The sequence below is a fragment of the Oreochromis aureus genome, linkage group 23, assembly GCF_013358895.1.
Source record: "Oreochromis aureus strain Israel breed Guangdong linkage group 23, ZZ_aureus, whole genome shotgun sequence".
NCBI lineage: Eukaryota > Metazoa > Chordata > Actinopteri > Cichliformes > Cichlidae > Oreochromis > Oreochromis aureus.
Window position 1 is genome coordinate 43,039,836 of NC_052963.1, and position 23,487 is coordinate 43,063,322.

General features: G+C 40.6%; 3 protein-coding genes across 5 annotated transcripts in view; 1 reads left to right on the top strand and 2 right to left on the bottom strand.

Annotated features, from left to right (window-relative positions):
• The first annotated feature begins 73 nt into the window (after nt 1-73).
• Nucleotides 74-2,725, top strand: cks2 (CDC28 protein kinase regulatory subunit 2). Its single transcript, XM_031736046.2, has 3 exons — nt 74-275; nt 493-620; nt 2,160-2,725. The coding sequence occupies exons 1-3, from the start codon at nt 217-219 to the stop codon at nt 2,201-2,203; spliced, it is 231 nt and encodes a 76-aa protein (XP_031591906.1). The 5' UTR covers nt 74-216; the 3' UTR covers nt 2,204-2,725.
• Nucleotides 629-5,308, bottom strand: odf3l2b (outer dense fiber of sperm tails 3-like 2b). Of its 2 annotated transcripts, XM_039606842.1 has the most exons (6): nt 4,786-5,308; nt 4,594-4,687; nt 4,029-4,139; nt 3,423-3,536; nt 2,843-3,277; nt 629-1,190 (listed from the first exon to the last, which is right to left on the bottom strand). In XM_039606842.1, exons 2-6 carry the CDS (start codon nt 4,631-4,633, stop codon nt 1,105-1,107), a joined length of 786 nt encoding a protein of 261 aa, XP_039462776.1. In that variant the 5' UTR covers nt 4,634-4,687; nt 4,786-5,308; the 3' UTR covers nt 629-1,104. The 2 variants fall into 2 exon arrangements, with proteins under 2 accessions (XP_039462776.1, XP_039462777.1); XM_039606843.1 differs by lacking the exon at nt 629-1,190 and having other exon boundaries at nt 2,440-3,277.
• Nucleotides 5,309-6,273: 965 nt separating this feature from the next.
• The window catches only part of cpamd8 (C3 and PZP like alpha-2-macroglobulin domain containing 8), a 46,407-nt gene continuing 29,193 nt past the window's right edge, over nt 6,274-23,487 (bottom strand). The window contains exons 31-44 of one of the 2 annotated variants that reach the window (XM_039606656.1): nt 21,865-22,030; nt 21,083-21,169; nt 20,709-20,845; nt 20,399-20,554; nt 19,438-19,500; nt 15,371-15,639; nt 15,212-15,299; nt 12,614-12,688; nt 12,309-12,414; nt 11,797-11,907; nt 11,504-11,716; nt 9,982-10,053; nt 7,762-7,963; nt 6,274-7,298 (exon numbers count right to left, since the gene is read on the bottom strand). In XM_039606656.1, the coding sequence (XP_039462590.1) occupies nt 7,298; nt 7,762-7,963; nt 9,982-10,053; nt 11,504-11,716; nt 11,797-11,907; nt 12,309-12,414; nt 12,614-12,688; nt 15,212-15,299; nt 15,371-15,639; nt 19,438-19,500; nt 20,399-20,554; nt 20,709-20,845; nt 21,083-21,169; nt 21,865-22,030 (1,746 nt within the window). In that variant the 3' untranslated portion in view covers nt 6,274-7,297. Of the gene's footprint in view, nt 7,299-7,761; nt 7,964-9,981; nt 10,054-11,503; nt 11,717-11,796; nt 11,949-12,308; nt 12,415-12,613; nt 12,689-15,211; nt 15,300-15,370; nt 15,640-19,437; nt 19,501-20,398; nt 20,555-20,708; nt 20,846-21,082; nt 21,170-21,864; nt 22,031-23,487 lie in introns of those variants that run through there. The other variant, XM_039606657.1, reaches the window with a different exon arrangement.

The following is a 23,487-nucleotide window of genomic DNA, read 5'->3' on the forward strand; positions in this document are numbered from 1 at the left end:
CTTTCTCTGAATAGACGATCCTGTTCAGTCCGCGTGCTACTGCTTCGACCAATCAGGGGAGTGCGGGTAACCGTTGGGGTTTGAATCATCCCCAGAAAACAGCGGCAGATGACAGTAGCTCGTTGAGTTTGTAGATACTGCTAGCGAACACATTTAGTTCACATTATCCAATATCACCTCTTTGGAGCTCAGTTTTGTTACTTTTGTCAACTGAAAATGTCGAAAAAACAGATTTTCTATTCTGACAAGTACACCGATGACGACTTCGAGTACAGGTATTATGTTTTTAACGTTTTCAAGAGTCCGTTAATTTGGTTTGAGTAATTAGCTAAGGTCAAAGTAGCTTTTTGAACATGGTGGAGATAACTTATTGCCGCTGTAAATTCAGACGTCTTGCGTTAGCGTTAGCAGGTAATATTAAAATATATCAAAATAAACTGTCTGACCCCTAGTAGGCAATTAACAATATGTTTGTTATATTTCCAACCTCAGGCATGTTGTGCTTCCCAAGCAGCTGTCCAAACTGGTGCCCTCCTCCCACCTGATGACCGAAGAAGAGTGGAGAGGACTTGGAGTCCAACAGAGCCAGGGCTGGATTCACTACATGATCCATAAACCAGGTCAGTAATCATGGTGTGAAGGACAAGTTCACATTTTTCCTCAGTCTTGTCTTGAAAATTAAGTCAGACGCCCTTGTGTGCATCTAAAGAATTACAGATTGATGTCATCATTCTTTGAATCTAAGGTGGTGAGAATACCACATTTCTGTGTATCTGTCAAACCTTTGGAAAACTATTAAGCACAGTTAAAGCAAATATGTGTTTCAGGGTTCTTTTTTTTTGTTATACAGACATTTCACCATCTGTTTACTGTAACTTGAGTAGGAAAGCATCTCCAGGGAATGATCAGGGTTGCTATTATAAAAAAGCTATAACACTGCTCACTCTACGCTGAAGCCCTTAGCTTTAGCTCAGCCTTTTTACACGGTGTGTATTCTATTGGCCATTATGAACAGATCTCTTGCTGGTATATGTATCAAAGAAGAGGGATGACTATCAGGGTGATTTTTATGGTGACCCTATATCAGGGTCAAACTCATTGTTTTTAATATGCCACATAAGACCGTAGTTTGATCTTGTGTGGGTAAGAAGTAGTACATCCACAGAAGAGATGGTTGAGACCCTGAGAAACTGTAAGAAAAAGAAGCACAATTTCAAGAAGGGTTTTTTTTTGTTTGTTTGTTTGTTTTTTTTAAACAGCCAGTCTACCGTTATGACATATCTTCCTGAGAAACAGCCTATTCATTTATGTCCTGTGTAATGGGCATTTGTTTTTCGTCTATATCTTTTGACTTATTTGAGCTATACTACTAAGTCCTGAGGGACTAAATAGAGGACATTCTGGGCTTTCCATTGATATCCCATGTGTTTGGGTGCCCTCTTTTAGCTCCAAAGAGGATGGTAATCACAAAAAAGTTCAATGGGAAGATTCTTTTTTCCTTGGTTCCCAGGAGGATATATTAAAATTTATAGATCACAGTGAATATACAAAATTAGAGAAGATTTAAATGTTAATTCTTTTGGAAAGAAGCAATTTTTTTTTTTTTTTTTTTTTTTTTTTTTTTAAATTTCTTTATGATCAGTCTTGTGATTCATTCTTCACATGTTCAGTAATCTGAAGAAACGCTGGTAACAGCGAGGTGTTTTACTGCCTAAAAACGTTTAATGATTACCCTATAGAACTTTGTTATTGTTGGTAAAAACAAACAAACAAAAGAACGTTTTTTGACATTCATACCATTTCAGAATTTCAGGTTATTGTCTCAAGATTTTGACTTACTAACTCAAACTTCTTATTTTTTCAGTTTCAAAAATAACTACAACTCTAAAGTTGATAACAAAATTTTGACTTGGCTCTGCATTTGCTGAGCTGGATTTGGCCCCTGGTCCCTGTGTTTGAAACCCCTTGATTATACTTTCAACAGCATATGAGTATCGTGCTAAAGTTGACATTAGAATTGAATCTGTCATTGTATAGCTTCTACATTGCATTATTTGGCCGTGATAAAATTTGGGAGTAGACGACGTAGAGCTGTAGGCTTGACTGTGTTTAATGACTTACTGATGATGCTGACGGATCTTTCTTGCTTTACTCCCTAGAGCCACACATACTGCTTTTCAGAAGGCCTCTCCCAAAGGATTAAAGGGGAAGCTGTCTGTTAAAGTACCTGCTATCTCCTCTGCTGATATGTAGTGTCTTTCGATCCTATATCTGTCCTGCACATAAATCTGATATGTGTTCTGATATGTTGTGTAGAGGCCCTGTAGTTTTGTGTGTATATATTTTTGTGTTTCTTCACTCAAATTTCCTCAGTTTTTAGAGGTTATGAAGACAAAAATGTCTTGTTTTCACTGTGAATGATAACTTTAAACAATTTGAAGGTGAAAGTTTGCCTGTCAATTGTACACTTTAACATTTTTTTTTATCTTTAGGTGTAATGTTGTCAAGACTGATCTATTTACTTAATGGCCATATGAGCATATGATTTTTATTGTGCTCAAACCCATGAACTCCCTAACATTTTTGTTAGAACAGTTCTTGATAATTCCTTAAATGTATGTATTTTATGTGCATATGTTATTTCTTGATATACATTTGGCTCTCCGTTGTGGTTGATTTGTCAAGTTCTTTGATACTGGACAAATAAAATATGCTAATTCCTTAATATTTGCTTCTTTTCTTTTTATTTAATTGAAGAATTATGTAATTTTCTCTCAGATGATTGTTGTTTAGTCAGAAATATTGACAATAAGTGGAGTAACAAATTCTGAGTGTCTGATACCCAGGGAGTAGGCTGGTGCCTGGGCCTTGTGGACTGTAACTTTCTCTGGATTATATGTTCCTGGACCTGGTTTCTTGGTGCCATCTCTGGGTAAACTGTGACGTCCCAACATGGAAAACGCTGGCCGTCGGAGCAGATAAACATTTGGGTCTGTACTATTGTATCTGCAAGGCGCAGGAGTCTTGGCTAAATCCTCAGATGGTCCCCCTATGCTGAGACAGCCTGATATTGTGTAACTTGCACTGGATGTCTTGTTTGGGACTTGAGCGCCCATAAGTGGCGGTAGAGAGTACTTGTTTGGAGCTGGGACCGAGTCAACACTGCGGTAGTGTGTGCGAGAGCCCATGGTGTAGGATGGAGGTCTGCGCTGCAGGTTGCACGGTGGGGCTCTCTCAGGGCTGTATGCACCGGGTCCGGGTGTGTGGAAAAGCTCCTCTAGTGAACAGAAGACAATCACATGGGGTTCTCCAGAAGGGTCAAAGGTACATGTTTTCTTCACTAATCTATGGATCTGACTGATATACAATATGTCACAATTGATTTTAAAATGAACTCCAATAATGAGGGAAAGCATACTTACTCTGGGCTTTGACTTTACCCAGCATTGAGTATGCAGGTGTGCCATCCTTTCCAAATCGAGTGATTCTTGCATCAATATGATACCGAGGCCCTGGGCTGGAGTCAACACTATACACTGTTAAAAATTAATTGGATAATTACAAATTTATATTTTAAAAAGTAAACTTTTTTTTTTTCATTCTCTTCGCTTTATTTGATTTGATCATGCAAATCTGTAGATGCAGTAAAAAAACAAAATGAAGAAAAACGTCTTGTCTCCACCTAGTGGTTGAATTTGACATTACACCAAACGGAAATCATATCCAACAGAATTTTTGTGAGATCATTTTTACAGGAGAGGAAATCATTCTGAAAACATAAATGATATAAATTACTGTACACAAATTCTGTGAAATGTGTGTATTGGTGACTGTAATGATTTCAGCTAATTTGTATCCTAAATCAGCAGTTTGACGAAAAAAAGGCGTTATTTAGTTAGTCATAGAATAAATAAAAAGAAAAAATCTGCAAAAGAAAAAGTAATACTTTAGTTAGGTTATAGTAAACTTGAAAACTAGCCCTGCAAGTACCCACTTCTGATAAACCATAAAGCAAGAGAGGGGCTCACTATTATCAGTCATCCTTCCATGGAAAGAGTAGGCAGGGCTAGTTGACTTTGTGAAGTCATGGCCAATAAATCCAATAGTGGGAGGAAGCCCATAGCGACCAGGTCCAGGCCCTTGAAACAGGAGAAAATGTCACAAAGTTGCCATAATCTCAAAATACACGTCTTAAATTACATCCACAGTTTACAAAAGTCAGAAATGTAGGAAATTCTAACGTGACAATGGCTCCTTTGATTGTGAACGCAGCTTTGTGTAAGGTTCTCTGTAAATAAGGAGGTCTGCATACTTTTGCCTAAGATAACTAGACATTACAAATTAAAATTCATGTGAATTTTAGAGATTTGCCTTCCAGTTTTCAGCCTTGAATGAAACACTATTATGCACATTATGTCAAACAGCTAACAAGGTGGGAGCATTTTTTTCACAGAATGGAGCAAGTCCTGACAGGTCTGCCCACTGCAAAACGACCCACTCTGCTTAACTGCAGTATATTAAGCTATTGATATTTATTTGTAAATATTAATTTACATAAAAAAGGAACCATGATCGTTTTTCAAGATGACTTACCTTTTTCTCGTCCAGCAATTACTGGGTATTTTTTCTCCATCTTACTCTTTGCAGAAGTGATAGTTACTTCAGGAGTCCAGCAATGGTAGCGGTTCTATAGAAGTATCAGATTGCTTTGGGCATTATATGCTCATAAAATCATTTAAAAATAAATAAATAAATAAAAATAGCTGAATTGGGGGTTTTTTGTACCTTGACACAGGTAATGTCCCTTTTCAGCTAAAAGTGAGGCAGGCTTCAGGAAATTCAGTCATCAGATTAGATTCAGAGGCGCAAGTGATTCCTTCATTCAAGCTGTTCTTGGTGGTCTATTGTCTGTTTCTTTTTTGTTAGATATCTGTGCTTCGTCTTGATCCAGCATCACCAAAGCCCCAGGTGACTTTAGAAACCCACAACCCTGCCTGATCTAGGATCAATCCCCAATTTCCTCCAAAGCAATCAGGAAACCTGAGACCTATAATGCTTGTCAAAGTGTCAACAACAGAGGAGGATCTACCCTGGATAGGGTTTACTCTGTCTGCCCGTTTGCCCCTTTGTCCAAATGCTTCATCAGTGGATGGTTGGGCAGGTCATTAGCCCTTCCTCCATGGGGGTAGGTGTATAGGTGCACTCAGCTGGCACTTAGAAACAATGTCATCACTCCGATTCACTCTCATGTAACGCTAGCTCGCTCCCCCCGCAAACCATGAAACCAAGATCCCCCTCTCCGTCCTTTCTCTTTTCACTCTTTCTGCTCATCACAGTGTGGAGACGCAATATCACTCTTCAGCCATGCATACAGTTGCCACGGAGACTGCTGTGGGTAGCATGCTGCAGCCTGGTCCCCTGCACCGCTGCCTCGTTGTCACAACAAGAACAAAGTTTTCCATTCAGAATGAGTAGCTACATCAGCTGTCACTGCTCAGAGTTTGATAACTTCAAATTTGGCCTTACGCTGCTGACGGTACCAGATCTCTATACAGTGCAGCCACATAGCTTTATATTATTTCTGTTAGCACGAACGCAGAGAGAATATTTCCTTTAGAATGAATGGACAAGCACAGCAATGCTTTGATGCCAAGTACACGCTATAAAACCCCAACACAGTCAAATGTAGTGCAGCACACATGAACCTGTATTTTGGCGTCTCTTTGGCATTGAACTGATGGAATACACAGTGAATTAACAACCCCCCTGATTTATCATCCTTAACCTCGAGCCAAGCACACTTTCCAGACACAGTTATGTGTTGATTTGATTCGGTTTAAAGGCCTGAGCTGCCAGTTTCCAGAGGCAACTGTAACCGAGAGGGTCGACAAGTGACGTGCAGCAAGCAAACATTAAACTTTCACAGGCTTTAACGCTCCCCTGGGGGTGCCCTCCTTTGGCAACCTAAATAACACAAACACATTAAGGCTCAAACATGTGCGAGTATGCAGTTAGGTACAAATTCACACACACTAACATGCTTTCTGTCTCTAATGCAGGTACATACAAGGAATAAGAGTAAAAGCAGAAGGCCCTTTGAAACAGCTGAGTATAATACAGTTGACTGCTGACTTAATCGTCCATTTAAAGGAAATGGAGCAACACATCTCTCATAAAGAACTGCACTGCAGCTCCTCTGATAGTTGAAAGATGCAGATATCACAGTAAGTCAGTTGGAGAAACACAGGTAGTGAAGTAATGAAACCAAAGGCCTAAACTGCATACAAATTTTATTCTCATTTGTTTTAAAAATCACAATATTTGATATCGATCTGGGTTACATTTGATCAAATTTGGTATTTTTACAGAAATCAAAACTTCATTCTTTATTATTCTTTAATATTTTTAACTTGACTGCTTCAAAGATCAAAATTAAACAAAAAAACAAAATAGCTTATGAGCTGTACAATCAAATCTCAATGGTGAGAGGAGATGCTGGTATCTTGGCAGAATCATTTCAGAAACACTACAGCTGGGGTCGAACTGTATAAGTCAGAGTCGGCCAGAGGCCTTTGTTGCATGCCAGTCCCCTTCTGCGTCCTTGTGTTTCTTGTCAATCTCTACTCTGCTGTCTAATAAGACAAAAATGCCAAAAAAAAAATCTTTAAAATGAAAAACATTTCAGCTTATGTTTCCGTAAAGCATATGGTAAGCGTATGTCTGTTTTCCAGCAGGATACCAGAAGAGGAATTTCATCAAACATTGCAATAACTGGGTTAAAGCTTGCTATGAAAGAAAAAAATGCCTTGGATAGTATAGCATACATCTTAAAAATCCACAAGGGGCAGGTAGATTGTACTGAGGGGGCGACTTAGAAAATAAAAATGATATGATCTCTATCTAAAAATAAATACCACAGATAGAAAATATAACAAAATACATTGCTTAACATCAGGTGTAATTACAAACATAAATACTTGATTATTTCTTCTAGTGATTATTAAGGCAGTACAGTGATTAACAAATATGATATTGTGCCTATTGATTACTAGGAGTCTAGAGGAAGAAAAATACAAGTCTGGAGGATACTAGCTTAATAAAAAACGTACACAGTCACATCCAAGCACACACACAGGCTTATAAATGCATCCACTCTGACTCACACAAGGTCAAACACTCATTCTCCAGACCCCACCATGTCTTCCTTTCAACAAGTCTCTCTTCTCTTTCCATTCACTAGCATATTCACAAATAATGTACAGTTCGGAGGTGGGTATGGCTTCACTCTGGGAGTGTTTCTGTAGATGACAAGAAAACAGGACACACGTTCTTTAAAGGATCATCTTTAACTCTTTATCCCTTGAAAGCCTCCTAGGAGTAACTCTTGAAGCGTTTAAAACAAAGTGACTGGGTTTTTATCAAAAGTAAGAGAGGACAGTCTCTCCCTGTGCAGCTACCCTTGGAAAAACTGGAAAACTAATGGTCATCAAACAACTTTGTTGATATATACCGAGGTGTCATTTGGGAACAGGGGAGATTAAATGTCCTCTTTATGGGGGAAAGAGTTAACTCTGTTAAAGCATCTCTTGCTGAACAATATAAAACTGATTTTAAAGTCTGTGGAGACTGTGTTTTTATTCCTTTAACATTAATACCAAAGATGATTGTTCACAACAGACTCTTCCAGATACCTGGAAAACATCAGAGAGGTCTACTAATCCAAAGTCTGTTAAACAAATACATCAAAGATGTAGCTCATACCATCGCTCAGGCGTGTTTTTTGTGTCCAGTGTGGGTAGCTGGGAATCTACTGGTAGGAGCACGTTGTGCTCCACACCCCTGCCGCCTTCAGGTAGATCAAAATGGTCCCCTCCCTGTGCATCAGCAAGGAAAGGATCAGAGTCTGGGTCGTATTCATAGGAGTAGTAGGACACCTCTGCCATAGAGCCCTGCTCCTCTTCGCCTGGAGAGATCAGGGTTATTGAGAAACACAGACACAAGGTAGGTGAGATAAAAATGAAAGTTCTGGCTGTCATGGATACTCTAACTTACACTGTTGAGGTTTTAAAAAAATAAAAATCTGTCCTGATATGAATATATATAGTTGGTGTTGTACTACTACACTAAACTACAGGTGGTGGTAATGTGCCACGAAAAACATATCAATGTTTCAACACAGGGATGAGGAAGACTTTTAAGAAGTAACTACTGATGTAAACTGTGAGACAGAAAAATGTTTTTAAACCTGCAGGATGCAGATCGTAATCCTGGCTAACAACACTAAATCTAAACCTAACCCTGTTGACTTGCGAGACAGCTCCACAGGACACCTTTAATATACTGCACATCTGGACCCCTTGAGGAGCAATACCACATCACACACAGCAGGGGTCGCACCTTGCTTAAAATGTTGTATCCTCATATAAGCGTGCTAGGCTTGAATCAGTCTTTTCAAGGTATAGCTTTATGAAAGTTCACTTTACTCTGAGTAGCCTGCAATCAGATTTTCCTTCTTTGAGGCCCACAGCACATATGGTGAGAGTTAAACCAATTTAAGACAAATATGATGTAAAGTCTATAACCAAAAAATCAACTGAAGGAATGCCTGTATAGGTTTTCTACTGTATGTTGTCCTCTGGCAGAAGGTCACCAACATGGCAAGTCTGCACAAGGAAGCTAATTCCAGAGCTGCAGCGTCCTCCGCTGTTACACTGGAAACTGTCAGGTTCATGGCACGACTCACATTCACCCATTACACTCTCGGTGCACTTATCTGGCATGTAGTGAACATTCTAATGGTTTACAATGACAGTGTTTTTACAGCACTTATTCAATCTAATCACCCCAGGGTTATCTTATTCTAGATGAGTGTGTGCGTGTGTCTCTGTGTGTGGGCAAATATCTGCCTGTATGGACATGCAGGAAGTGTATGCGTTATGTGTGCACGTATAGATATGTGTGTGCGTTTGTGTAAGTGCGAAACAGCATTCCTGTGGTGAGTGCGAAGCATTGGCTTTTGTACTAAGGAGACCTTTGAGTGAGAGAAGCTTTATGAACTGCAGCTACCGAGGGTAGCGGGCTCAGCAACAAGTCAGTGCAGGCTGTGCCACACCGGGTGCGCGCGCGCGCACACACACACACACACACACACACACACACACCTGTAGGCAACTCAGACTTTCATGCAGCCCGAGTTTAAAATCATGTACATATAACAGCATGCGATGTGCGCACACAGTATACAAGTACACGCTCCTGCAGCTTGTGAATGACTGTTTTTTTTATGTTTGCACTGCCAAATGTAACACAGCTACATCCTCCTTGCACGCACAGCCAAACATCCTATCAGGAATTTTCTGGCTGCCTCCCTGAAAATGGCAGCTGATCTAAGCTCATGACAGAGCAACAATCAAGCCGGCTGTTTGAAAACGATCCACCTATTTATCACACAGACTGTAAAAACATGACGTGGTGGCAGGGGAATGTGCTGCCGTACGCCCCACCTGCATATCTACTTTCCTCTACTCTCCCACTGACCCTGTTCCTTTTCTCTTTTCTAATCCCATCTCCTGGTCATCCCCTTCACTCTTTTTTCTCCTGTTTAGCTTTACAGCCCTTACACACTGTCTCAACCTTTTCACCCTGGTCTTAAATCCTTTCTTCTTCCCTGCCCTTGCAAACGCCAATGTGCCACAAACACGGGGTTGCTCACCGCCCACTGCATTTACATTTAGTTAACATAGAAATAGAGTTTCACCTACAATGACAGCAAAAGGAAATTAGACAGTAAATTTAAGATTTAGATTTGCTTTCGGCTCTTTAAAACATGCAAATAATGAAGGAAAACAAGAAAAAAAAAGCAAAGCTGTTGTCTCTGAGACAAACTATGAGTTTGAGAAAAAAATGCATTGAAAGTGCACATAGGAGATGAAAGAATGCAAAGCTGTGTAAGTGGGGAAAAGGTGTGATATGGGAGACTACCTGTGTGTACAGGCACCGAGGGTTGCTCAGTTTCCTGACTCACTATTGGTTGCCTGTCCTCCGTGGTCTTCACTGGAAATATAAACAGACACATGTTAGATCATTCACATTTATGTGGCTGCCACAGCACCTAAAAAACAAGTAACGAATTCAACAGAGTTTCATTGTTGCATAATCTAAATACTGGCCAGAAGCATTATCCACCCCACTGAGCAACACTTCTTGGCAAGACATTGATGCACACTCAGTCTGAACAGAGGCCCGCACTAAATTCTATCTATCCAAAAATAGCAGGGGCCAAAGCATGGCCAGGAGGCCATGTGTGGAAGCAAATCATATCTTTTTCCTTTTCAAAACTGGGAAACGGTGGCATGAATCTCCCCCCGCACAACTGTACACAAACAAACAAGGTCAGAGGGCCATAAACAAAAAAATACAATCCTTTTGATAATCTCTAGCATGAACGACTTGGCACAAACTGAGGTCTTTTCCCACCACAGTTTTGTCTATGCCTTTTCCCAATCTGCTCCACAACATGAACGCTCCTTTGTTGTTGGGCTGTGCGTCGGAAAGGAATGTGACAAGGATTTCAAAGGCTGGACAAAAGCACTCTGTCATTTGGAGGGAGCCCTGTAATACAGCAGTGAGTGAGAGAGGATGGTGGGGGCTGAGGGGGTTGGGGTACGATGGGTAGTTTTTCTCAACCCCCCCCCCCAAAAAAAAACTAATTCAGTAATCAGCTCAACACCTGAACAGCTGTTTCCCAAACTCAGATCATTGCATACACTTTAGCATGTGTACATGAACAGACACACATAAAAATAAAGGGAAAAAATGAGGATTGCACATTCATATGAGCCCAAGCGACTGTATTCCATTAAACACACAGTGAGAATTGAGAAACACACACATACAGTTAAGGAAAAATACCCTGGGGCACGCTGTTAATGCCCGAGAGTCACAGACCACAAACTGTATAGAGAAATGAAATGACACATGCTTTATATTAACTCAAATTTGTCTATTTCTGTGACATTTCTCTTCCAGAACAGAGAGAAATGTAGACATGTAGACAATAATTTCCATCTCAGGCTACTAGTTTTGGATCATTCATTCAGCCAACTTTTGTGATCCGAGTCAGGTATAAATCTGGTCTGTGACATTTCCTGTTGACACTGAAGTTGGCAGAGGATGTTTTCACAACTTTTTAACATGTGGACTTGCAAAAACTTGAAATACATTTTTGATGAACAGACATGACGGATCTATTCTTATCACTGCCTAAACTGTGATTGCTCAAATGTTTATTCAGCCATTGGGTGGAAACAAATGTCAACAGGAACCAGACCTATTTTAATCACTACAAATCCAGGATTTGGGAGAGTCTTTGGTCTGCAGCTTGGCTATTGTATTGTGCAAACATCACTATTAGAGAAATATACATATTTTTTAAACTAAGGTTAAACAAAGAGGTTCAGAATCTGTGAACAGATGAGATGATGCGTGATGACAGAGCTCTTACCGTCTGGACACTGGGACAACGGAACCTGCTTGATTCTTGTGCCATTTCTGCAGGCAAAGACCTCCATCTGACACTGGTTCTGGTAGAGCTGCCCATCTGACCCACAAACAGGATCCCCATCGTAACCGCAATCCCTGTAGCACGTGCAGCGCTCAAACCGCTCCTCCTCCAGACAGCCAAACACATTGTTGCACTGGTTTGCCTGCACAAAACCTGCAGAAACATAATTTTTCATTAGATTCATGAAAGTGAGGCCTTTCCACACTTTTAGGAGCGCTGCACATGTTTCTCACCTATCCACTGATTGGTTGAACTTTCCACCTCATTGCACGTAGGTCCATCACACAGCTCCCGTGCAAGTGGACTGCTCTCGCTAACATTGTAGAACCGGGTAGCCTCGAAAGCTGCACGACAAGCACAGACCCACACGAGCATGTTCACACATCCACACACACGAAACAATGAAGCTCACCATTAGTAGGTCATAAACTTGAAAAATTCCAGTTGCAGGAAAAAAAAGTGTTTAACTCCTTAAAGAGGAGCACTTAAGCTCTTAATGCCTTCTTCATCATCATTGTGATTTTTTTCCCCTATTAAAAAAGTCTTAATATATCAGACAATATATTTAAGCAATAAATTGGGAAAAAAAATGCTGAATGTAGCAAATAGGATACATGCATATTAATATGTATTTATTTATTGTCAAAAGGTTCAATAAACAGTCCAGTTTCAAATAATTTGAATTTTATGGCAATTATTTCACAGTTCAGGCTTTAAAGGGTTAAAATATTCATCAGAGGCACACCTGGTTCGTAGTAGTCATAGATCTTGACCGGAACAGGTGCCGTCTTGCCAACAATGTACTCCCTGACAGCTTGGAAGGCCACGCACGTCATACACTGGCTGGGAATCTACGAAAGGTGGACAAACAGAGAAAGACTTATGAAAGCACCCTAGCCCACATACACATGAATACAGACACAAACATGGGTATTATTAAGCCTGCTTAAAAAACTAAATAAATAAATCAGAGGTTCTTTTTATCTTGTGTTTACAGTGATGCAACAGGTATGCAATTTTCAGGCAATCGAGAATTTTGATTGAACTCACCTCATCAAAGTAGAACAACACTTTTCTCCCACTCAGCTCATATCTCTTCAGACCGACTCTCTTGTCCATCAGCAGCTGTTGACCAGCACAGTACATAACGAAATCAAGCTTCATATGCAAATATTAACCTCGATCTCTTGACATTTTCATTTAAAATAGTAAAAGTTTAATAATGCTTAACTTGATTTTATAGTACTGGAAAGGCTTTATGAATATCTTTTGCCTTTGTACCTATTGAGAAGAATTAAAGATCCTTTTTATCAGATCCTGATAAAAACTTGTTTCGATTTTCTAAAACTGCAGCCGAGTAAGATTATAAAATGTCAATTTAAAAACACATAGTGCATGGCATCCATCTAAGTCAGCTACATGTACGACTACAGTATTTATATATGAACATGCAGAGAAGTCATTAACAATGGACATTAGCAGTAATCAGCACCACAGCGGTCTGGACAGCTCCACCTCATGCCAACCGAGGTTTACTGTTCACAGAACACTAAATATAATGTGTCAAACATGAAAGAAAACCCACAGTTCTTATGTTAGCCCTGTGACCACTACTCTACAGTACATCTAGGATATTAATATTTAACTAAACTGCTCCCTTTTCTGCTTGTACAGATTATGACTGTAGTGTATATAAAGAATTTCTATTGTTCTGTGCCCAGTGTCTCATTTTGGGAGGCATGTGTGAGCAACAACAGAAATGCAAACCATATACACTCTATCATGAAGTCATGTCCACAGTGGAAAATGAAAAAGACATTACTAAGAGACTCAGAAAGGCTTTTTTTAAGTAGCTGAAATAAAAAAAGATGACAGCTTTCCTGTAGAATTACCGGAACTCTGTTTAATACTTATTTTTTAAACATTATGCACAAATGATCATGTTTACATGAACATCTTACTATAATGATCATAGCGTATGTATGTATATATTCCTGTATGTACCCTGGGGCAATATGAATGAAACTTTGCATTAACATCACCACACAAAGAGCAATTATTAATGTCTATATGTTTTTAAAAAATATTTAACATCAGACTTCTTTGGATTTTTGTATTCATCATCCCCTTGCGAATGCAGCGTTACTGTTGCCGTGTGTCACGTTCGCCTGTATGCAACTTAATAGTCACGAAAATTTGTCTCTGCAATGGAATTGTATTCGACTCACCACTAAATACGGAAGGACGAATTTGAAATAGTGCCGCAGGCCTGGCTTTTGTTACTGTCTAATAATTAGGACGGTATGAATGACCGATGAGGATGCTGTTTACTAAGAATCAGAGTGTGTGCATAGAGAGCCAGCAGTTAATTCCCCCCACTGGGGGTTTTCATTCTGTCAGAGGTGGCAGCCTTTGGACAGCAGGGGTTTATGAGGTGCTCAGCCTGAGCTGGCGCCACCACGACACACGCACTTACACACAAACAAATAGAACTGGCCTCTGTTTACGAACGCATTGTTTGTCTATATAATAACCAAAAATTGCTCATGAACTCCCATTGCTCAAATGTTATACCCCCAGGGTGCCCTGGGTTGTTAAAGAAAGCTCATTATATTGGGTGATAAGAGGCCATGGCTGTGGCAGCTCCCAGTCAGTCACTGGACTAATCATTCAGTACTGCAGCATCAATGAATGCAACTAGACATCACTGCAGAAGCCAAGCTTGCCACCATAAACTGAGGAATGTAAGTGGCAGTCGGGCAGGCAGCAGTAAAACTCCAGGGGTGTAAACTGAGCTTGTTAGCCACTACAACTCGGGTCAGTCACGACTGATATACTCACAGTACTATGTGTGTATGAGTACGCGTGTTTTACATCTCTCCAGATAGCCAGAGAGGTGGCTCTTTTGGAGGTGGAAGCCTGCAGACTTTAGCCCTATAACTGTCTAGTAATGAGGGACAAGTTTCTGATTGGTGGCTGGAGGGCTGACCTTGATACAGCCCTTAAATTTACCTTACTCTCCATTACTCATTTCATCCATCCAGCATAATGCTGTCTGTCAACTCTACACTTTACAAGTTTTCTATGTACCCCACATGGCCTAGTGAAGTGTATGTCTACAGTCTTGTAAGCCCAGAGAGGCCTGATGACTTTTAACCTCCAAGTTAAAAATGATCCCCATCAACAAGACACATACACACACATGCAGACACATGAATATAACATTTCAACAGCACACATTGCATAACATGCAGTAGTTAAATGACCTGCCGCTATCTGAAGGATGTTTTCAGGACCTGTGCTGTCAAACAACACGGGACAGAATGCTTCACTGTGCTATTTACGCTAAAACCCAACAATATCTCAAATGTGTGTGTTTGTTTATGTGAGTGAATTAAATGTTGCATCCTGTGTGGTTGCGAAGCGTGTGAGCGTGGTGTTTGCAAAGGGGTTTGATCAATTCCATGACATACTCATTATTGTTAAATGGCCTCAAGATGCATCTGTCTCTTTCTACCTTCTTTTCAGTTTAGTCAACTACCTGATTACCTGCCTGTCAAGCAATATGTCAGTCACTATGGCTAAATGCGACAGTATTCCAACAACATTTAAGCCTCTTTTAAAGTGTGGTCATGTGCGATTACATACCCGCTCTAGACTTTCGACATCTGCTCGGAAACCAGAAATCATGGGTACTTCTATGACAGCCATGTTAGACGAGCCTGAATGAAGCCACCTAGACAAAGGATTGGCGATGAATACATGTTTTTCCCCAGCTCTGTGTGCAAGTGTGTGGTAAACATTTACCTCGCACAAACTTCTAATGAGATGTGATAATCCAATTTGTCCTGGTGGGCTGCTGGGTCATCATCGTCAATGGGTGCCCGTCGCTTCCAGTTAAGCTCAGAGCGGTTGTCAGCGCGGCTCCGGGATCGTGAGGTAGAATGACGGGAAGAGGAGGAGGAAGAGGAGGAGAGGGGCTGCAGGTTTCGTTCCTGAAAAGGCTCTTTCAGATCCACCTTGAGATGAAAGGCCGGCTTGGAAACTGGGTCAGGTACATTATAAGACACGTCGATCTACAGACACACAGAGAGAAGGAGATACTTGTGAAAATCAGGCACGCTAGCGATGTGGCTTCGGGGTCTGTACCACTGAGCTACAATTATAGTAGAAAGAAAGCACACCCTCTGTCAATCCTAAGGTTTTACTTATCAGGACATAATAAAAGCACCTTTTAAAATGAGGTAAATACAACCTCAGATGACCAACAACACAGGTGATTTTTTATTTAATAAAAGCAAAGCCAAGAGCAAGAAGTCGAGTGTGAACACCCCACCTCACATGTGACGCTAGAATACTTTAGTATACAAAAAAGTTCATGGTTGATTCAGTGATTGCAAAACAAGCCAAAGTCATCACCTCTCCACCACCGTGCTTAACACTTGGTATGAGTTTATCCTGCACGTGGGTTTCTTCAAACATGGTGCTGTACATGAGGGTCAAACATCTCCATTTTGGTATCATTTCATCCAAAGGACATTGTTCCAGACGTTTGGTGAATTTTGCAAACATACATGTAAGCTGTACTGCTATGCTCTTTTAGAGAGAAAAGGCTTTCTCCTGGCATCCCTTCCAAATAGGCCACACTTGTTTACCGTATTTGTTGGACTATAAGGCGCACTTAAAATCCTTTAATTTTCTCAAAAAAAATCGACAATGCGCCTTACAATCCAGTGCGCCTTATGTATGAATTCTGCTTCTGCTTACTGACCTCGAACCAACTTTATGTGGTACACAGCGCTCAAAAATCTGTCAAAAAATGTTTTAGTATGACTTTGGTAAGCTATGAAGCCGCACTGGTTGATGGATTATCGGAGCATTACGGCTACCGTAGTCAGGAGCCTCGCGGAGTAATCTGGGTCCAAACTCTGCTTCAGGTCCCAAAGTCAAACACTGCAGCATCACTGAGAGTTAAAAACTGTCTAAATTATTTCATCTTTGTTGCTGCTTTACCAGGTGTAACAATTAAGTTTAACATCCAGGCATCCATGAAAACAGAATTTATTAAATTTAATGGAGCTAAAGTTAGCATAAGTTAGCTCGCTAGTTTCCAACTAAACATGATATAGCATGTTCTGACTGAGAGATTCCTGAAAGAATTCAAACGTACAGCTCTGCTATCACTTCCAACATAAATGAAGACAGAAAACTAAACAGCAGTGATGTTTGTAGGGTTACTGAAGTTGGACTAGCTGGTATATAATGATGTGCTACGTGATCGCTAGCTACACAGCTATGTTAGCATTACATAAACACAGTGAAGCTGGAGGATGAACGCTAACTTTTTTCCACTCGATAAAAGTTAACGTGAGGGTTCCCGATGGTTAGGGACAAATGCAATCGCATGGCAGGATGCTGTAAACGGACCAAACTTCAGTCAGGAGAACAACTGAGATAATCCATCCACAATACCAGGTTAGTCATTAATATATTGCAATAACATAGGAATAGAGGAGCTGCGAGAGAATTCAACATTAATGAATCAATGGTACAGAAGTGGAGGAAGCAAGAAGAATGAGTTGAGTAAAGTTTGACTTATCTGACTGTTTTGTTTCACTTAATGCACCTTATAATCCAGTGCGCCTTATGGTCCGAAAAATACGGTAGTCCTTTTCTAACTGTACTGCCGTGAACTTTAACATTTACATGCTAGCTGAGGTCTACTGAGTCTGAGATGCACCTCTCAACTTTTGGACCGTTTCCCTGAGAAATGAATAGTCAGATCTTGGAGCAAATTTGCTGGGATGTTCACTCCTGGGAAGATTGTTTAAAATGTTTTCCACTCATGAATTATATGTCTCACTGGAGAATGATGGACTTCAGGTTGTTTGGAAATGGTTTTCTAACCCTTTCCAGATTGATGGGGAGCTACAATTACTGCTCCAAGATCACTGTTGATGACTTTTCTTCTTGGCATTGTGAACACACCTGAATGCTCCAGACCTCCAAACTGCCAAAACTTCTGCTTTTGCAAACATGGTCACACTTGCTGATGATCAAGTAATCAACTGCATCTGATTAGCAGCACCTTCTTAATTCCTGTGGAAGGAGTAAAGGTGGACTTCATTTTTCACATACTGCTTCTTCATTTTGGCTTTTGAATAAATAATGACGGATGTAATACGTCATGTTTTGTTGTTCATCTGAGGTTGTGTTTACCCAATTTTAAGACCTTCCAAGGAACAGAATGTCATTATGTCCTGTTGCATAAGATCTTAGAAGTTAAAGTGAGTGTACTTTAATTTTTACCATGACTGCATTTTTCCATCATTTTGCAACTATTTGCCAAATTATGGTAAAAGCCCACATATTTGATGAAGCCTGCTGACTTTAGTATTTCCCCAACTTTCCCCTGTATCATTATGTTGCTTAATGGACAACCATTAAAGCTGTTATCGACATTCACGCTCCCCTCAGGTTGAATCTAACAACCACTTTTTCCATACCACTGGTTTAACGATAAATGTAAATATTAATATTATTATTCCGCAAGGTGCCTTATGCTAACTGAAAAATGTTGATGCCTGAGAACAGTTCTGTCTCATAAAGCCAGTAGTATGACTGTGACCTGTTGGTCTTGTTAACTTCAAATGCTCCTTTGTGATCCGGACATTAAATCTTGATAAGTAGTCCTTGTTGTATTTCAAGTTTATTCTAAAAAAGTGAAATCTGATTAGTAAATCTAGGTGAAGCCTTCTGTTTTCAACCAAATTATTTCACTTTTTGGATGGAAGCTTTACTACTTTTTTTTTTTTATATATATATATATATATATATATATATATATATATATATATATATATATATATATATATATATATATATACCAACACGGTCAGTAAGTAAAAAAAAAGTAACAAAATGATTAAAATTTGACTCCTTCCTTTATAACCTCTAACATCAAAAAGTAAAAGAAGAAAAGGTCTTTAAAGCATAAACCACAAATCATATTCTGTGGACAACAGAAATGCATTCAGCAGCTTGTATTTTAGCCTGGGGACAATTCACTGCTTTGACACTCGTTTTCATTTCACAGAAGATTATTCTCAACAGAACTGTCCACATTTCTGATAAATCATTCAGTGTTACCTGAGACCCTAGCAGAGCTGCTAAATGATATTCCTGAGGCAACTGACATATACTCATTGCATGCCTACAAACACATACACAGGCAGGACCGCTCAAGTATTTCATTAGAGCCCAGGTGCTGCTGGCCCCAGGGGCTGACAGAGAGGTGTGTTGACTCACGGAGAGGTGTGGATATGGGGAAAGCAGAGAGGGAGAGAGGTGTGAAGAAAAAAAAAAAGCATGTTTGTGTGTGGGAAACCTGCAGAGGGGAGAGGGCTGGAAGCCGACCACCACATCCTCTAGTGCCTCATTCACATCAAGTCAGATTTCAAATACAGGATTCGGAAAATGGGACTGTAAACATCTTTGATCGCACATGCTTTTTCATTTACAACTTGTTTAGTTTTAAAGCAGACACATGTTTGAATATGAGTGATAAGAAGAGAGGCACGGTCATCGTCTACAAAGAAAAACAACTCTTTCTGTTTATAAAAGGGGCTTTTGTTTGTCTGTGACAAGGCAGAGAGAGACAACAGGGATCAACACACCCCAAAACAACTGGCTAAATTATGCCAGATCATTTCAAATTTCATGTTGGAATTTGAGGCGTTATGGAGCCTCTCCCCTACTGGCAGAGTGTTGCTGTGAGTCACTGAAATAAGCATTGCATTAAAGTTCAATTTTGGGCAATTTTCAAGAATGCAAATGTGTGTTTGTGTGAGCCTGTGTCTGTAGTAGCACAGTACCTGCATGAGACAGCAGCCTTCTCCTTTAGCGCTGACGAAAAGGCCTGTGGGGATACTGGGGATCTGAAAAAAGGGGAGAGAGAGGAGAAACAAAGAGAGTCAGGGGGGGCAGGGAGAGGTGAATGAGTCATTTATCAAGTGAATGAATGCTGTAGGCTGCTACACTGCCACTTGTGGTTCCCTGGCTACTAACCAGCAGGCCTTAATTGCCCCAATTAAGATGACACTACTAATCACAGTGGAGGAATATGCCTGGCAGAGAGAACCTACTGAACTCTCACCTGAACCACTCCAGCTGGCTGATGGAGCCCTTTGCCTCACACACACGCACACACACACACACACGCACACACACACATACACACACACACAGAGTAGTGCTGACCTGACACCACAGTGCTCTGGCCAAGGTAGTTCATGCCCAAGCTGTCAAGTTTGTAATAAATCCAGTTATTAAATCAACAGACCAACAAGGTGCTTTTGGGAAATCCGGCCCAGTTAAGCCTGGTATGGTTTGGCAGTATCAAAAGGTCCTGGCTACCGCACAGCTGAACACGGAAACGGGGATTAATGTTTAATACCGGTGTGTGGCTCTGGTACATAACTGCTCATCAATCACAGCTCCTAAACTGCATTAAAGTGCAGCGGGTTCTCTTAAGGAGGATTTACCACCTCAAGTACTGGTAATGATTAAGGGATTTCATTTTGATAAAGCGCTGCTTAGATATTGCAGGGTTCGTCCTTTGCTGCTCCCACATGAGGATAGCTTGTTTATTGTCAGAAGGATTCACCGCGACCGAGTGGGTGTTGTGTGTGTGACCACGCTAGCCTAAACTAGATGTGTGTATATCCTGCTGTGTGGTACATGTGCGTAAGGACAACTTCTTCATTTTCCTTCATGACCTGTGTGCAAAAACGCTGAACAGCCTTGACATGAAACTAGACCACGTATTCAGGTTACCTTGGCACTCTGGAGGAGCTTCTTGTTGTCCCTATTGAGTTCAAAGGTCTCCTGGAAGTCAAGGTTGGTGGAGGCCAGTGAGATAGTGAGGTTTACTCCTCCGACATAAGACAGGATGGCATACTCCGACAAAGCATGCAGAGCCACACATGTGTCCTGGCACAGGGGGTTTTCAAGAAGCACCAAGTTAACAAGTTATACTTTATCTTTAGTAGCAACTGTCCATAACACTGAAAGACAGTTTGTTGTCATTTATCATTTATAATTAATTTAATCTACAACAAAATACAGAAAAGAAAAACAGAGGTACCTGTGTGGAGGAGAAGCCACCCAAGGCATTCCTTTGCTGGGAGAGCCATTTGACGACGGGTAGGGCAGATGCCACATCCCCCAGCAGCGTGTAGGTCAAAAGACCATACGCAGTCATCTCCACTTCTGCTGATACCACTACAAATAAAAACTGATTTTAAAGGGCAGCATTTCGACTCTTAGCTTTGTTATCAAGAACTAAAAAACTCAATCAGTGCTATATTGCTGGTGTTAACAATAAGAATCAAAGTTGCAATTTTCTCAGTGTGTTTTTATTGACAGAGGCTAATTCAAAGCTAGTGTATAGTACTGTGCTGTCACCACCTTTGCATTATATTACACAGGCAGGAGCTATTCTGTAGATGTACAATATACCTGACTGAGCGAGGCCATCACTGAAGCCCATGAAAGTGTCTTCATCTGTCATTGTGCTCCCAGTTAAACTCCAGTGGGTTAGTCCATCTATAAAGACAAACCAGGTAAAACAGACAGGTAGGGGTAACGACTCACCGCTCCTTCCATCAATCTCCTTTCATAAAAACTAAAAGAAAACATCCACACCAGAATGGGGGATGGTGCCAGCCCAAAGACAAAGCGAAAAAAGCAAAATTCAACACATTAGCTCACTGTGGGCTCACTAACTATGCTAGATATTTCATGGATCATTATCCTGATTATCCTTTTGCTACCCCACCCTATGCCTTTACTGTACCTGGGGAATAAAATTATTGCTATCAAGGAAGAGCCCCACTCCCCCTGACGCCTGCAACGTTGTTAAATCTGCCAAACTTGCAGAACGTTTCAGGCAAGAGGAAGACAAGGAAATGGCCAAAGGAAATCAACAATAAGATAAGACAGACAAGGGGAAAGGGAGGGGTGGAGCAAACTGCTGCTGAATACTGCAGCAGCTGGTTTTAAAGTAGCTGCTCTCCTATAGTTTGGGCCTGACTGCTTGTTCAAATTATGAGCAGGAAGCTGTAAATATAAACCAGTAATAATTTTGTTTTGCTACAAAGATTTGACCAAAGAAGATCTAAATCTCTACATTTTAACGTGCAATATTGTCGTGGAAAAAAAAAAAATACTTGATTCAATTTTCCTGGTTAAGTTCTGACTTAAAATACTACTACTACTAACAGTATTGCTCATAGTGGTACCTTGTGTGATAGCCATGTGGTTGAGGCGGCGCAAGGCCAGCGGGGCATAAGGACTGCGTAGCAGTGCCAAGGCATACGCAGACAGAGCGGTAGTGTAAGGATCATCAGCAGTGTATGTGTTTGCTTCCAGAAAGTCCTTGGCTTTAGCCACTGCCACTTTCTCTTCCTGGACCAGACAAGAAAGACCACAGGGCAAACACAGATGAACGTGTGATCAAAAGTTTACAAAATGTGGCAGAGAGACATTTTTCTAGAATCTGTAAAAATGTTCTACTCAGTGTCATATTGGCAGAAATATTTGTATGCCTTGATACAAGCACATTTCATATCTCATAGCTGATGGTCCGCTGTGAATGGGTCAAGCAGAATTTTATATTTCACATTTAATGTGCTGTTAACATTGCGACAAAGTCTCTATAGTTTACGTTGCAAATAACAGAGTGGGTTATAGTGATTTGGTCTGTTTGTGCAATTCTATATCCCAGGATCATCAGATATAGCTTTTACTTATTGTAACTACTGCTACACTTTTAATCCCGTGTCCCCAACGCAAACACATGCACACAAAATCATCATCAACCTAATTTATTTTAGAGGCTGCTCTGTCCAAAAACACGACAGTAGTTATTGAATAAACACTCATTTTAGCCATTAAAAAGTTGAGAGTGACTTTCATCTCATGCAGATGTGACCTTCCCTCTCATCCATGCGATGATAGGCCTCCAGAGCCACTCACTTTAATTGCAGCAGTCATCTTTTAATTAAGTGAAATTGAAGGTGGGGGTACTGCTTTGAAGTGAAGGATACCTTTTTGGTTTTTATCAGTTGTAAAAGCACAGATTCTCAGAAGAAACCTTCTGGGAGAGATAGGAGAGGAAGGGGGGGAGAGACAGATGGATGGAGAGGAGCCAGGCGGAGGAAATGCTAAATAAAGAGTCAACTATCTGGACGATTGGTGAGCAAAGACAAAAACAATCTGAGGTTTGGAGGCTTTCATGTTTAAGGAATTTCCAGCACACGCTGAGGACGATCATAGAAGACTCTTTTCCTAACTTTTCCATTTCTTTTAGTGAATACTGATGTTTATTTATCGAGGGCGGCTTCTAGTAGGAGAATAAAGAAAAAGCAAGGTAGAAAAAAAGAGCAAAGCGGAGGGACAAAGGGAAAAAACAGATGGCAGAAAGAGAGCAATGCAACAGAGGTGTCTTTCATGGGAATCAAATGTCTCTGCACATCAGCCTGAAACTTTTGAAGTACTCCTAAACATGATAAGACGGTACATTAGCAGCACTGGGGCATAACAAATTTGAGTAGGCGGACTGCCAACACATCCATCTTCACAACTATGAGGAATGCAGCGATACGTCCGCACACGACCCAGGCTGGGAGGAAGGACTTTAGGAGTATAGGGCAGGTATGTTTTATTAAGTAAAGCACCTCACTTTGAGACTAGATGAAACCATGAATCAAACTTTACACCACTGCGTTGATTTTACGTGACGTATTTGTCAAAATGGGAGACTTTTGCATGTTTTAGTGGGTTTGTTTAGGCCTGCCTAATTCAACGCTATTTCGTTTGCCTCTGAGGAGCAACTGTGAAGCAAGAGGAATAAATAGTCTGCA

Excerpts from the sequence above, each read along its gene's own strand:
- odf3l2b (XM_039606842.1), bottom strand. The coding sequence starts at position 4,633 with ATGGAGAAAAAATACCCAGTAATTGCTGGACGAGAAAAAG. Across the intron at positions 4,140-4,593 it reads AATTGCTGGACGAGAAAAAG|GGCCTGGACCTGGTCGCTAT; the intron begins GTAAGTCATCTT and ends TCCTGTTTCAAG. Across the intron at positions 3,537-4,028 it reads TGGAAGGATGACTGATAATA|TGTATAGTGTTGACTCCAGC; the intron begins GTGAGCCCCTCT and ends AATTTTTAACAG.
- cks2 (XM_031736046.2), top strand. The coding sequence starts at position 217 with ATGTCGAAAAAACAGATTTTCTATTCTGACAAGTACACCGATGACGAC. Across the intron at positions 276-492 it reads GATGACGACTTCGAGTACAG|GCATGTTGTGCTTCCCAAGC; the intron begins GTATTATGTTTT and ends TTCCAACCTCAG. Across the intron at positions 621-2,159 it reads CTACATGATCCATAAACCAG|AGCCACACATACTGCTTTTC; the intron begins GTCAGTAATCAT and ends TTTACTCCCTAG.